General features: G+C 63.8%; 1 protein-coding gene across 2 annotated transcripts; it reads right to left on the reverse strand.

Annotated features, from left to right (window-relative positions):
- Nucleotides 1-525: 525 nt before the first annotated feature.
- On the reverse strand, nt 526-14,679 carry FBXL16 (F-box and leucine rich repeat protein 16). Of its 2 annotated transcripts, XM_042798574.1 has the most exons (7): nt 14,590-14,679; nt 13,803-13,851; nt 4,382-5,092; nt 3,089-3,597; nt 2,796-2,880; nt 2,431-2,494; nt 526-2,019 (listed from the first exon to the last, which is right to left on the reverse strand). In XM_042798574.1, exons 3-7 carry the CDS (start codon nt 5,075-5,077, stop codon nt 1,871-1,873), a joined length of 1,503 nt encoding a protein of 500 aa, XP_042654508.1. In that variant the 5' UTR covers nt 5,078-5,092; nt 13,803-13,851; nt 14,590-14,679; the 3' UTR covers nt 526-1,870. The 2 variants fall into 2 exon arrangements, with proteins under 2 accessions (XP_042654508.1, XP_042654507.1); XM_042798573.1 differs by lacking the exon at nt 14,590-14,679 and having other exon boundaries at nt 13,803-13,924.
- Between the last annotated feature and the right edge of the window lie 697 nt (nt 14,680-15,376).

Below are 15,376 nucleotides of genomic sequence, written 5' to 3' on the forward strand. Positions count from 1 at the left end.
GGGGTGTTTGGCGATGCAGGGAGACACAGGGCTATACTGGGGGATGGGTGTGCATTAGGGGTGGGAGCGCAGGGGGGAGGAGGGGTGCACTGGGGGGTATGGGGGTGTCCTGGGGGGGTATGGGGGCACACTGCCATGGAGAGATGCAAAGGAGGGTATGGGGGCACCCCAGCCCTGGGGCTGCCTGTGGAACGGGGGACCGTGGGGGTGCACAGGGCTGATGGCACCCCTCAACTGCTGCTGTCACCTGCAGGGGTGGGGGGACCCTCCATGTGCTGCTGCCCTGCCTGTCCCCTCCCCAGCACCTGCGTCCTGGCACCCGTGTCCCACGGGCACTGCTGGGTTTGGGGGTGCGCCCTGGCTGCCGCCATGCTGGGGTGCTCCGTGCCCCAGCAGTGCCACCCTGTCCCACAGTCCCAGTGGCTCCCGGTGCACCCCAAACCCCCTTCCAATGCCATGTGGGTCCTTCTCCCATTTTGGGGCCAGAAAGAGGCGTTTTGGACAAAGGAGGGAGCGGAGGCGGCGGGTGGTGCAGCAGTTCCTTCCCGGCCGGTACAAAGGCAAAACAAACCGAAAGCGTGTCCGTGTCTGTGTCCGTGTCCGTGCCCATGTCCGTGCCCGTGTCCGTGTCCGTGCCCACGCTCCTCCCGGGGCCGTGTGGGCAGCTGGTGTGGCAGTGGGCGATGCCCCGGGGACGGCCACCGAGCCCCCTCCTGCGCCGGGTCCCCGTGGGCACCCCAGCCCTGTGCCCGGTTTGGCTCAGCTCGGGGGTCCCCCCAGCCCCCCGCTTGCTGCTGGCATCGGGGCGATGGCTTTCCAGCTGGAAAGAGCGGCGGCGGTGGCAGCGTGTCCTGGGTGCCACCTCCCACTTTCACTCTGGGCCACCAGTTGCCCGACGGTGGCTTAGACCTGGCCCTGGTCCCCCGGGATGTCCCACCCAAGCTGGACGGGTCACTCCCCGGCACTGGCATCCCACGGGGAGCAGCATCGCCCCACCGACCTCACGTAAATCAGGGTGCAGCGGGATCCCCAGGATGAGGTGGGATGCTTGCCGGGAGAGCCCGGCTCCTGGGGCAGGATCTGGCCAGGGCGAAGCTGTATGGAGGGGCTGAGTGAGGGCTGTCACTTGTCACCATCCCCCCCAGGTACCCCGGAGCCTGCCGTACCACAAGACTGAAGCAAGCGAGCATGCTAGGGCGGGCGGGTGGGCGGGTGGAGAAAAACATCCTATTCACCAGGAGAAAGCGCCAGGCACCCTGAGGGCAGGGCCAGGGGCTGGGGGGGGGAAGAGGGGGGACACGCAGCATGGGGGGTTGGCTCAGTGACCCACTCTGGGGGGGTGCGAGGGGACCCATCCAACCTCTGCTGCCACCCGTGGGCACCAAAAATAAGCATCCTCCTCTCGCCCATCCCTGGGAGCATCCTTTGGTCCCCAGGAACACCCTTAGCGGCAGGGCCACGTGCCATCTTGGCACCGGGGTGGGGGCAGGATGCGGTGAGGGTGGGGCAGGCCGCCGTCGCCTTCCCGCTTTGGGTTTCCATGATGTCTGTTCATCTGTCCGGAAGGAGTTGGCAGCGCACCGGGAGGAGGACAGGCAACGGCGGCGGCGTGGGGGGAATTTACAGGGTACCCCAGGAGGGCTCCGGCGAGGGATGATGCCGTCCCCCATCTCCCCCCGGAGCCCCGCGTCCCTCGGGGGTGTCGATATGGAGGGGGGGGTGGGGGGGGTGGGTGTGTGGTGTGTGTCTGGGGTCGGTTGTAATCGATGGCGTCTTTCACGTCCCCCAGCAGACGGAAAGAAGTGGGGTGGGCGATGTCAGATGGGGTGGCGGCGGGGTGGGCGCGGGAGCGGGGCGGCCGGATCCGGGGCTACTCGATCACCATGCAGCACGGGAGGTGCTGGGAGAAGTACTTGAAGAGCTCCGGGGTGGCCCCGGGACAGTTGGTGAGCTCCAGCTCCTCCAGCTCCTGCAGCTGCACCAGCCCCGACAGCCCCGTGGTGGTCAGCAAGGGGCAGCCTGCAAGTGGATAGGGTGCACTGTCACCCCAAAATACCAGCACCTCAAAAACCCAGCACCCCCAAACACCAGCATCACCCCTCCCCCCAAATCACCTCAAAGCACCAGCGCCCCAAAGCCAAGCCCCCTAAAACAACAACACCCCCCAAAACAGCACCTCAAAACCCCAGCACCCAAAAAAACCCCAGCACCCCAGGAACACAGCCCATGCACCCATCCCTGGGACCTGGGCTGGGTGCGGGTTCCCCAGGCGGCACAAGCGGAGGCGGGAGCTGTGTCACGCTGGGGAGGGGGGATGCTGGCTGTCCCCAGGGCTGTCCCCAGGGCTGTCCCTGTCCCCACACCCTGTGTCTCCCCACCCCTGCGGGGACCCAGCCACCCCATCCCGGGGGAGTGAGGGGGGGGTCTCACCAGCCAGCGAGAGGAGGCGCAGGCTGCCCATGCTCAGGAGATGCTTCAGGCCAAAATCCTGCACCTGGAAAAGAAAACAGAGTGGGAGCAGGGAGGGGGTCACCATGGCAGTGGGGGCCTATCAGCTCTGGGGCAGGGAGCCCGGGTGGGGCGCAAGGAGGCTGGAACAGGGTGCTGGGGCAGGGTGTTTGGTGCAGGGGCAGGGTGCCAGGGCTGAGTCCTCATAGGAGCACCCTAGTCTGTCCCCGTTTCCCAGCACCAAGCTGTGGGGGCTCCGGGCAGCTTGGGGTGCCCCCCCTTGAGCTCCAAGCCTGTCCCCAGGGAGGTGGCAGCCGGGATGGGCATGGCTCTGTTCCCCCACCTACCTGGCAGCACCAGCGCAGGTAGAGGCTCCGCAGGGATGACATGGTGGACAGGTAGCTGAGGCCGGTGTCGGTGATCCGCACGCACCTGCCAGGGACACGGGGGGGTCAGGGCTGGCTGGGAGCAGGGCACCCATGGGTGCCCCATGCTGCACCCACTGCCTCCAGCACGGCTTGGCCTGGCATGGCGTGACATGGCACAGCAGAGCGCAGCGTGACGCAACATGGCATGGCTCGGCACAGCACGGCATGCCCGGGCGCAACACGGCTCAGCGTGGCTCGACACGGCCCCGTACCTGTCGAGCACCAGCTCCTCCAGCTTGTGCAGGTCGCAGGCGATGTACTCCAGGGCCATGTCGGTGATGCGAGGGCACCAGGAGAGGTCGAGGCTGCGCAGCTTCCGCAGGTTCTCTGCCACCAGCTCCACGCCGTCATCTGTCACCTTGGAGCAGCCCGAGAGGCTGAGGACACTCAGGTTGGGCAGGCTGTGGACCATGTTGACCACGCCGTGGTTGGTGATCTCCCAGCAGGAGTTGAGGCGGAGGGTGTGGGTGGTGTAGCCTTGCTTGGCGGTGAAGTAGGCGAGCGCCGTGTCCGTCACGTGGTAGGCTTGCAGGTTGAGCTCGGTGAGGTTGGGCAGGAGCTGCGAGATGGCGGCGATGGCGTCGTCGGCCACGTTGATGCAGTCGCTGACGCTCAGCGCCGTGATGCGGGCGTTGAGGCTGGACCACAGCCCGGCCTCCGTGAAGTCGTTGCAGCCCGACAGCTCCAGCCGTACCACGCCCTGCATCTGCTCCAGCATCACCTGCCGAGGGGCAGGGGGTCAGCCCTGCCCTCACAGCCCCTCGCCCCCACCCCGGCTCCCTCTGAGACCCCCAGGGCTCTCCCTACTGCCCCCAGCCCTGCGTGGGTCCAGCGTTCTCCCTGGATCTGCCCCCAGCATCGGAGCAGCGCCCTGCTCTAGGACATGCCAGCATCCGCAGGGGACAGGAGGGGCCAGGCAGGGTCCCCTAGCTGCAGCCCCCGCTCTCTACCCAGTGCTGGTGGCAGGGGACACTCCAGCCTGGGCGCTGCTCGGGTAGGATGTGGCCACGGAGCAGCCACGGCGTGGGGCAGGGGACCTCGATGGGGACCTTGCCTGGCACCATGCAGGACCATGAGTTCCCCCATCTCCATCTGACCCCCAGCCCCCTGCCTGCGTGACCCCACTCGCTGAGGAGCGACCAGCCGAGCGGGGATGTCCCCATCCCCTAAGCCCACCACCGCACCCACCACCAGCGGCATGGCCACCTCACCTGGCTTTGCCTTCCTGGAAGCATCTTCAGGCACCAGGGACGAACTCCCCCCCCTCAACAACAACATCCTCATCCCCTGCCTGGGAGGGCCACGCAGGCTGCAGCCCATCCCACTGCCCAGACCACAGGCAGGGGCTCCTGACACTGTCCGCACCCGGGGGATGGCCACGCTGCCTGCCTGCACCTTGCCTGCGGCCGGTGAAAGCTCTGCCCACACGTGTGTCCCCAAGGCCACGGGGAAGGACCTGCCATTACCGCCTCAACCACCCCAGCCACCTCCCCGGGCTCACCTACCTCTAACCCCGCGTCTGTGATGGTCGACCTCTTAAGGCTCATGGACTTGACCCCCTTCTTGGAGAGGGGGTAGTTATCAATGAACTCACAAATGTCCAGGTCGGAGACGCCCACGAGGCAGAAGCCGTCGAAGCCGCGGACAGCGAAGCCCTGCAGGCTGACGAACTCCTTCTCGCCGCCAGGCAGGACGTTGTAGAGCTCTTTGGTGTGCAGGACGGGTGTCAAACCCACCCAGAACTTGGGTTGGTAGAGCACCCGCCGCCACGCCTTGCACACCTGCGCCAGCACGCACTTCTCGCACGCCGAAAAGTACCAGAACAAGCGGTTGAGGATCTTCTCGTCCACCGCCAGTTGCCTTTCCGAGGGCGAGCCGGGCAGCCTCTCCGGCGAGGGCTGCTCCGAGCCTTCGCTCGTGTTCAGTCCCACCAAGGAAGCGCCGGGAGGGGAGGAGACGCCGGCCAGAGCGGCCAAGGAGAGCGGGGAGGCCAGGCTGGGGATGGGCAGGTCGCTGCGGTGGGCTAAGGCTGGGCTGAGGATGGCAGGCACGGAGGAAGGCTGGCACAGGCGGTTTTTCACGGCGGGGGTGCCTTTGGTGATGCTGGCTGAGCCGAGGCCGTTGGGTTGCGTGGGGATCTTCACCAGTCCATTGCGGGGCAAACATGGGGGCTTGGTGTCGCCGTTTCTCGGGTTCGACATCTTCCACGGGTCTCTCTGCAACACAAGGATGCGGGCTGAGGGGCTGCTGGTCGGGCAGGGAGGGTGGGCAGGGAGAGTGGGCAGGGAGAGTGGGCAGGGACAGGGCGGGTCGTGGAGCCAGCGGGGAGGGAGATTCTGGAGGTCTCTGGGCAGGGAGCAGAGGGGCATGGGGGAGCAGGCAGTGCAGGCCTGCTGGGCACAGTCACAGCGGGCACATGCCCGGGGCACAGAGCGGGGTCCTCTGAGGGGCCACATGGCCCTCGCATCCCCCAGGATGGGGGATGGATGGGGATTTGTCCCTGGACGTTCACATCCCTCTCTGAGCCTGGGATCCAGCCACCGAGGGGAGCTGGAGCAAAGATTGTAGAATCATAGAACAGTTTGGGTCAGAAGGGTCCTTTAAAGGTCATCTAGTCCAACTCCCCTGCCAGGGGCATCTGCAACTGGATCAGGTTGCTCAGAACCCCGTCTAACCTTGAACCCTTCTAGGGATGGGGCATCTACCACTTCTCTGGACAACCTGTGCCAATGTGTCACCAACCTCATCATAAAAAATCTCTTCCTTCAATCTAGTCTGAATCTCTACTCTTTCCGTTTAAAACCAATACCCCTCATCCTATCCCCCCACCCCTGATCCCCACCTGGGAGGCCGCTCAAAGGTCTCCCCGGAGCCTTCTCTTCTCCAGGCTGAACACCCCCAACTCTCTCAGCCTGGCCTCATGGGAGAGGCTCTCCACCCTCTGATGGTTTTTTGGGGGGTGGTACAGGAGGCAGCGGTGGCAGAGCAGAGCTGCCTGCACTCACCGTGCCAGCCGGGAGTCTCACCGAGCCTTGCTGAGCCCTGCGACAGCCGGGCGGCACCCTGGCAAACCAGGCCAATAAATATTTCAGCAGCAGCGAGGCCAGCTTTCCAACGGCCCCGCCGCACCCCGCCATCCATTATTCAACACATTTCCCTCTATAAATACAGAGGTGAATAATTGATGGGGGCTCAGCCCCCTGCCTTCTGCCCCAGCCTGGCGCGGGGCCCTGTCCGTCCTGCCTGTGCCCTGTTTGCTGGTGCCATGTCAAACGCTGCCAAAGAGCTGGGTCCAAGGCTGGAGGTTGCTGGGTCCCTGGCAGCCCCCGGGGACACAGTGAGTAGCTGGAGCCTAGGAGAGTGGCTTCCAGCCCAGGGATCAGGGGACAGGGTTGTGGTCCCCAAACCCCAAGAGATGGCTGACATGTCCATCCGGTGGTGGCTGGTGGGACCTGAGGACACTCTCCATCACCAGCTCCCCCCAATCCCAAGATAAGAGCGAGACAAATATTTTAGCCACTTGGTTTGGGAGGGAGATGGCCACACCCTGGTAGAGGGGCACCGAGGGAGCAGCATCCTGGCCGGTGATGTCCCCAGCCCAAGTTTATGGGCTCTGAGGATGCTCTGTGCAGCCTGGGGGGGATGGCTGCCAAGTGGGGTGCAACCTAGATCCCCTGCTGCCCCCAGCCCATCGCTTTCACCCTCACAGCATCCCTGGGCCTCATCCAGCCCTCCTGGAACAGCCAGGGAGGGGAGCAGCCACCTGAAAGGTGCTGTGGAGGGGCTCAGGAGCGCAGGCAGCTGCCAGCGACATGGCTCGCAAACCCCATGGGATGCATGGCGTGTGGCATCTCCAGGGGACACCCTCCCCAGCACCACGGGGCCCGCGGAATGGGGCTGGTGGGAGCTGTTGAAGCCTCTCGCACAGTGTGAACGACGGTGGCGCGGAGGTGCCTGCAGACAGCCCGGCCCGGTGGCAGCGGCACCGCGAGAGCCCAGCCTCCGGGGACGAGCCCAGCCCTGTGCAGACTGTCTGGCGCCGCTCCCCACTCGGATGCAGCCTCTGCTGCCTCCGCTCACGCTGCCCGATGGAGGAGCTGGGCCTCTGATGCTTGGACATGTGTTAAACTCACTTGAAAGCAGGAGAAGAGGAGGGGAAAGAAGGAGGAAACTTAAAACCAGCGGCTCGGTGCTTGGCAGCAATTAGGGAAGCAAACAGAACATGCACCAGGGTGTCTTACACAGCCATACAGCACAAATCCAAACAGATAATTACCAGGCGGCACGGAAAGGCTGTCGCTCCAGCACGGAGCCTACAGCCAGAGCCATTCGGCACGCTGGTTGCCCCCAGGGAGAGGGCAGGTGGTGGCAGAGGGGCAGCCCGGGGCCTCAGGAGCCCAAGGGGACAGTCACGGGAGGAGACAGATGCTGACAAGCCGCCGGACTGAAATGCAGCCAGCGGGAGGTGTTGGCAATGGTTACAACCAGCCCAGACCTCGGCTGGTCCCTGAGGCCAGGCTCAGGGGGGGGGCTGAGAGGATTCAGCAGCTTTCCCAGTCCTGCCTTGGAAAGCTGAGCCAGGTCCCCCCCGCCCCAGGCGCTGAGGCTGCCTGTCTGGCTCACAGAAATCCCGAATGGTGAATGAGCTGGGAAGTCACTTCAAATAGAAAGATGGCCAGAGATTCGGGCCTTCTGGGGACAGGCAGGCTCCAGGCAGCGGCAGCGGAAGGGCAGGCAGGCAGGCTGGCTGTACACAGCCACAACGCTCTGGGGAAACGGGCAGGCAAGGATGTGGGGGTTCCTCCCACCCCGAAAGGAGCAGGATTGTGCTTGGCAGGAGGAACCCAGCCTGGAGAATTTTGTCTGGGGGGCAGAGACTTGGAAGGGGAGTGTGCCCAATAGCTACTCTCTCATCTGACTCTGGCATCTTTGGGTGGCACTGGGATCTGCCCTCCCTGCCTGCAGCCAAGCAGCCCCCCCAAGTTCCTGCACCCCGGGGCTGAGGCCACATCACTCCAGTGCATGAAATGAAAGTACTGCATCCCGCAGAGATCTGAGCTGCTGTATGCTGGGATGCTCAGCACACACCTTGCCCTTCCCTGCCCCCTGAAACCCTCCCTCTGACCCACTGAGACACCGGACGGACAGGGAAATACAAAGCCGTCTGCCTTGGAGATGTCAGTACAGATCCCCTCTGATGTTCCAGCAGCTAGCACCTCTATATGCTTTTTGGTTACCCCAGAGAAGCAGGAGAGCAGAGATTTAGCCTTTCCTCCTCTTCCCATCATCTTACAGTTTGCAGATTGCATGACTGGGCCAACCACAACATCATCAGAAGGAGAGTTCAGTACTCGGTACAACCATCGTTACTCTGGGAGCCCACAGGAAGGGCCCAGCTTCATACCCCCACACCCACCCCCCCGCCCCCCGTAACAACCTCCCCTCTGCTCTCACAGGCCACGGCTCACAGGGAAAGCGTCTGCCAGCAGTGCAGTGCCAGCTCCCAAGCCACAGTGGGAGGAAACCTGACAAAAGCAAAGGGCAAAGTCTTTTAGTCTCCCGAATTCACTCCAGGGTGCACATTTCACAGGAAACGTCATTGTCAGAGAAGTCACTCCATTCATGAGGGTTTTGTCATCCACAATGGGTGATGATGCGGTGGTGGGGGGTGGATTTGACGCAGGAAGAGAGAAGAAAGAAGGGGGTCTAGGAGTCTGTCACTACAAACATTACACAGATGATGAAGATGCTGGGAAGAATAGGACGAAAGCTGCCAGGAAGACAGAGCTTCTCCAAGCCGTTGGAGATTTTACCATCCCCGTGTGGTAGTGAAGAGGGATGAAGCCTCAAGAGACGGGCAGGATGATCCTGTTAGTGCCACCCCTGCGCGGCTGTTCACTGGGACACCCCAGGCTGTGCGGATGAAACCAGCTGGACCAGACAGTCATCCCGCTGAGGGCAGGCTGGACGGCGAGCTCTGGGACAGCCGGGTCTACCGAGGACTCTGCATCAGCCGGGCTCGGGGGCCACTGGAGACCCCGGGCTGGCCAGGCGTGGGAGCCCCCGGGCCCCCGGCCCTGATAGGCGAGCAGGCGCGTTCAGCACCGCGGACAGCGGCCGCGTTCAGCACCGCGGACAGCGGCCGCGCTCAGCACCGCGGACAGCGGCCCCCGCGGCTCCCCCCTCCCCGCCCACGGACACCCGCAAACGTGTCCCTGCTGGACCCCCCCTGCCCCGGCCGCCCCCTGCGAGGATCCACCGGTGCCCCGCCACGTCCCTGCCGTCCCCCTCCCGCCCCGCCGGCCTGCCATGCAGCCCTGCCCGCATCCAAGGCTGCTGCGAAATTATTTCTGTTAGAGCCGCTGCTCCAGGCGCAGAGCTGCTCGGCAGCGAGCAGCCATCTCTCACGGCTTCCCGCACACATACACACACACATATATATATATATATATGCACACACAGACACACATGGGCACGCACACGACCACCCTGTCAGAGCCTCGGGAGCTGGTGGATGCCCCTTACACGAGCCTCGGCGTTCAGCTGCCCATATACATTCACACATACACACACAAACAGAGATAAGCGCATGCACGCACACACACACAGAGGGTTGCATCAGCTGAATTCATTAGCCCATCTATTTTTACTAATGCAGCAAATCAAGTTGCTCTACAGGCGGAGAAAACACACCCGAGACATAGTGCTGTGGCAGAGCACACAGCCAAGGCTTTTGTCCAGCACTCCTGAGGGTAACGGCGCCCCGGGCGTCCCTCAGCTCTACGCAACATCCCCAGCCAGCAGCAATGGTCTTGTTTGGGGGGGGCTGAACCTGATGACTGAAGAACATGGTGGTAATAAAGACATTCCCCTGTGCAGATAGCCTTCACTGGCAACGCTCACTGGTGTGTGAGCTGCCTCCCGCTCTGATCCCATCAGGTCGGACCGGTGCCCGTGCCATGAGCAGTCCGAATGCCGGCCTCTGAGGCCGGGTCCCCTCAGAGGGCTTGGATTACCCCAGCAATGCAGAGGGGCCACAGAGGGCCCTGGAAGAGCCACCGGCTCCCCCGGAGATGGAGGGGCAATGGGTGTGTTTAGGTAGCGAGAAGCTGTACATGTGCGTGTGTGTGTTCACAGGCGGATCTGCGCTCGCAGGCTCGGCACTCAGTCAAGTCAGCTAGGAGAGAGGCTTGGAACACAGCTCCAAATCCAGTGCTACCTATTCCCCTGCTGCACAAGCCAGGAAATCGTGGTGGGGAAGGGCCTCGCTGCTCTGCCTGGCCCTGGAGACCTGTCATTTGTGTGATGAGAGCCAGGAAACTTCTCCCTGAGGGTACCCTGAGAGCTCCTTGGGAGATCGGAGGGCTGAGAGCAGCTTTCCTGCTTCCTTGTTGGCTCCCAACAATGCCAAAGAGCTTGTCCCACCTTGCAGTGGAACAAGAGGCTCAGGATAGGCTGGGAAAACGACTGGTTTGAGTCCCATTCCTGCCAGCTGCCACTCAGTGCCGGGCTGGCTGGTCAGTGAGCTCACGGCCAGGCAGCGAGGCTGTCATGATCGGGACTCCCCATGCTGCTCTCCTGCAGGTCCCACAGCCTTTCCGAATGGCAAAACCTGGGGCTGGGCTCAGCAGGATCAACCCCATGCCCAGGGAGCTGGGCAAATGCTGGCTGAGGTGCCAAAGCCAAGCTCTGCTCAGGTCCCCACCACTTTCTGCTTAGCTGAGAGAACAGCTCATGTCCAGGAGAACTGGGAGATGCAGCTCCTGTCCCCCCCAGCCCTCAGCATGGGGAGTTGTAGGGAGGAGGCAGAGCTCCAGCATCCCAGGCCTGACCAGACAAAACTTCCTCACAACAGTGACATCCCCTCTGGCTGCTGCAAGCCCTTCCTGCAGCAGCATTTGTCTTCTCTGCTAAGACCCAAATCTCCCAAAGACATCAGACTCTGACCTCCTTCCCTATCCCAGGCAGCCCCATGTCCCCAGGGGGGGACCCCCCCCACCCAAAGAGAGCACGAGACACACAGACCAGGACAAAGCTGGACCTCAGCATGCTGCCCTGGGCCCATCCAGCCTCCTCCAGAGGTCCTGGCCCTTACTGCCATGGGAGGATGCTCATACTTCAGCCAAGCTTCGTCTCCTGCTCCCCACCAACTAAGGCGAGGGGAAGAGGGAACAGCTCCTCTTATATCAGCTCCTGCTCAGTCTGGCTTCCCCTTGCTGCAAGCCCAGTCAGAGCCCAACTGACAGCACCCAGCATGTTACAGCCCTTCTCTTTGCCCCTCTTGGGCCCAGGAAGAGGCCATCGAAAACCTCCTGAGGAGAGAGGAGCTGGGAGATCACAGCCCACAGCTGCCCCTGAGCCCCCTGTCCTCAGGTACCGCTGGGTCTTGAGCCTTTTCTTCAAGCCCCTTCATCCCTCCAGACATGGCAATGGCCACACAAGCGGCGATGTCCCTTTGCCCCTGGGCTTGGGGGTCCGGCCAAGAGCCAGGGTTGGGGTGAGGCAGGGGAACGCCTGACCAGCATAAGGGTCATTGGTGCCAGGCTTGGGGGACACTGGGGCAGGCAGGCAGTGTTCAGCCATGGGACTCCTTGCTGCAAGGGATTGGGGGGTGCTAAATGCCAGTAAAGGCTCCAAGAATCCATTCGATGCAGCCTGGAAGCAAAGGCACTGGCCTGATCCTGCTCCCAGGGCAGCCCCCCAGCTGCCCACTTCCCCTGGCCAGGATCTGGGCATTGGTCACACCTCCAGCAGGGAAAAATCCCAGAGAAACAGCTTCTGCTGATCTGCCTCCTCCCCTGACACTCTCCCCTTCAGCCCCAGACCCCTTCTCTGCACCACCAGCCCTGAAGCACCCAGCAAACGTGGCTGGTCCCCATGGTGGGTGGGCAGAAGTAGGGCGGGGGTGGGATGCTGCCAAAGGAGCCTTGCTCGCCCGCGCACCCCATTCTGCTCCCTCCCACGCCATCGGCACCCACTCGCTTCCCAAATCCCCTTTCCACTCTCCATGTGCTGCTCCATCCGCACAGGCACTGGTGGGGAGCAATGGGCCACGGCTTGGAGATGGGGAAACTGAGGTACGGCCAGGGCAACCCAGCTTTGCCATGGAGCTGCCAGAATCTGAGCCAGGCACAGCTTAAATCAGCAGAGCATGGAGGCAGGATCCAGCCCCCAAACTCAAAGTCCTCCCGCTCCAGCTGCCCTTCTCCTGGCTGGAGTGTGGCCACGTCCCCACGGGATGGTCAACATGGAGGTGACCCGGATGAAGGGGACAAGGGGATCCTTTCCCCACTTCCACCTTCCTAAATGTGCTGCCTCGGCCTGAACAAGGGTCCCTCCGTCCCCAGGAGCAGGATTTGGGGAGGTGGGAGGTTCCTGACAGCGGGGATGCTGGCCCCACTGCTCCCCACCACCGTGGAGCTGCTGGCACGGGGAGGAGAGCGGGCCTGGTGGATGGTAAAGGGATCGATGTGGGGGAAGCCAGCTCGGGGAAAAATAGATATCTAGCTCATTAAAAATGGATGCTTGAGCGAGTCCTCCCCACTCCAAAGCCACCTCCCTCCCTCTTCCTGGTAGCCAGAGTGAAATCAGCACCCAGCAGCTTTCAGAGGAGGGGAGATGCCAGCACAGCACGGTGCCCGCTCTGCGCCCACTGCTCCCACCCCGCTGCGTGCCAAGATGCCCTGGGTGCTGCGGAGGGGGCCCGTGATCCCCAGAACCCTGGGTAGAGGGTGATCATGGAGCAGGACCTCTGCCAGGAGCATCCCCACCGCAGGGACTGCCACGTTCTGGCCTTCGCTGCCTGGGCACCACCATGTCCCACCAGCACCAGTGGGTGCCCAAGAGCCAGAACCACCTTGTTCTGGTGCCCCATGGCACCCCTGGACCCCCATCCAGCCAACTCTGCCTGGTTGCTGCCACAACCTCGTGCCTCAGTTTCCCCCATCCATGCCCGGTCCAGCCTGCCCCAGCCCTTCCGTGGGGCTCAGCCTGCCCACCGAGCCCCAGCCAGCCTTGCTCACGGACCCCTCCACTCACCCCCATGAAACAACCCACCCGCAGCCCTTTACCCGCCTCCCAGGCTGCTGGGGGGCCCCTGGCCCCACACTGGGCTCTGTGGGACCCCACTGTGGGGCTCAGCCCCATCTCAGCCAGGGCCTTCCCCTTCCCCTGGGCCCTGGGATGAGGGGGTGGCTGCCCCCGTCCCCCCCCCAGTCTGTGTCACCCTGCACCCAAGGAAAGCCCCACCGAAGTGCTGGGGTGCTGAAGTGTTGGGGTGCAGCGCTGGGGGGTGTCAGTGGTGCCATGGTGACACCACAGAGGACAAGGGGGCAGTTTGGGGGCTGGCAGCAGACGGGGGAGGGGGCAAGCAACAGCCCTACATCCCAGTGACCCTGACCCCACAGTGATGTCCCCCTAAACCGCCATCCCAAAGCATGCCCACATCCCCCAGTACCCAACCGACCCCCCCCTCCTCCCTGTTGTTACCCAACCGGTGATGCCCGGCCATGCTGTGGGGTGGGGGGGTGGGGGCACCACCTTACCCCCCCCCCCCCCCCCCAGCATCCCCCAGGTCCCCAAACCTGGGTGAGGGGAGCAGCATCACTGGGGGATTCACACCGACCACCATCCTCGGTTGAGCTACCGGGAGGCGGGCGGGGGGGGCGGGGGCGCCACCGGACCGGGAGCCCCGGGGCCGGGCCGGCTCCGCCGCCGTTATATAACGCGGCTCCATGATGCGGGATGCGGCGGGGGGGTGGTTGCGGTGTCGGTGTCGGTGTCGGTGTCGGTGTCGGTGTCGGTGTCGGTGTCGGTGTCGGTGTCGGTGTCGGTGTCGGTGGCACCGGCACCGGCACCGGCACCGGCACCGGCACCGGCACCGGCACCGGCTTTGTGTTGTAAAGGGTTTTCCCGAGCGGCTCTTACCTCCAGCACCGTCTCCCGAAGCTCATGCCATGCCTTGTGCCCGGCCTCTCTTGGATGCAGGAAAAATAACACCGGGAAGAAAATCGGGGGAAAAAAACCCAAAAAATCCCCGTTGGAAAAGGGGCCGGATCCTGCCCGGCCCCCGCCCCAACCCCGCTAAACAACAGGAAAAATAAGCGGGGAGTGGAGGGGGGGGAAATGGGCCGGATCCGGATCCGGGGAGGGGGGATGGAGAAGGGGGGTCCCTCCTGCCAGCCAGCCCGAGGAGCTGAGAGCTGCTCGCACACGCACACGCGCGTTTGCACACACGCACACGCGTGTCAGCAGCGGAGGCTGTTAAAGAGACACGGTCGCCGGTAGCGAGAATGGATCGTGGTGGGATGGCACCGGTACCGGGAGCGGCGAGGTGAGGGTGCGGGACACGGCCACGGCCACGGAGGGAGAGATGCGGGGTGGGGGGGAGGGGGTGGGGGGTGCAGGCAGGGCTGGGCTGGCAGCTGGGTGTGCAGGCAGGGGGAGAGAGGGGTGGGTGGGTGGGTGAATGCAGGGGTGGAAGGACGGGAAGATGGAGGGGAGGGATGGAGGGAGAAATGGAGGGATGGAGAGGTGGAGGGAAAAATGGAGGGATGGAAGGAGAGATGGAGGGATGAAGGGAGGGAGGGATGGAGGGGTGGATGGAGAAATGGAGAGATGGATGGATGGATGGATGGATGGATGGATGGATGGATGGATGGATGGATGGATGGATGGATGCACAGACGGATGCTTGCTCTGGCTCTCTCCCCACCAGGCTGGAGATCCGGGCGCAGACCCCTCTCGCCGGCTCAGGCCCTGCTGACAGCCCCCGGGGCGCCGTGGGGACGGTCGCTGCAGCTCCAGCACCCCGGGGTGCTGCGGGCACCCAGGGAAGGGTGCTGCACCCAGGAGCCGGGGTGGGGGTCACCCCCCCAGGCCACGGCTAGCAGTGGGACCTGCAGCTGGGGGCTGCCCCATTGCTGCCCCCCCATTTCCCATCACCCCCAGCTCAGCACCCCTCCAGCACCCCCCAGTCCAGGGCCCAGCTTCACCACTGCTCCCCAAACTGGAGGGAACTGGTTAGGTGGCACTTTTAAGCCTGTCCCCTCCAGCTGCCCCTCGCACAGCCCCGGGTGAGCAGCGGGACCAGCTCGGCTGGGCCCTGGGGAGGCTGATGGAGCTGCCTGGATCCGGCCGCCTGGCTCCTGCCTCCATTATTTATAAGGCAGGTCAGGTTTCGCACTGGCAGCCGGGAGGGGGGGCTGGGGGGGAGGAGACTGTGCAGACACACACACACACACACACACACACTCACACCTTCATCCCACCCTGCCCAGCCGGTGACAACCACAGAAAAAGGGGCCGGAGAGGCTGGTGACCGTAGGGATGTGCGGGTCAGTGGCCTCACCCAGGTGCCACGTGTTTTCCCCATTGCCTGAGGAACTGGGGGTCCTTTCCCTGGTGATCCCTTGTCCCCCCATCATGCCCTGTCCCCATAGGGGTGTCTCAGGGGAATTGCCACCCAGAAGCAGCGGGTGGTGGTCCCAACTTTGGGGGAC

This window comes from Tyto alba, unplaced genomic scaffold (assembly GCF_018691265.1).
Source record: "Tyto alba isolate M040663 unplaced genomic scaffold, T.alba_DEE_v4.0 Super-Scaffold_28, whole genome shotgun sequence".
Lineage (NCBI taxonomy): Eukaryota > Metazoa > Chordata > Aves > Strigiformes > Tytonidae > Tyto > Tyto alba.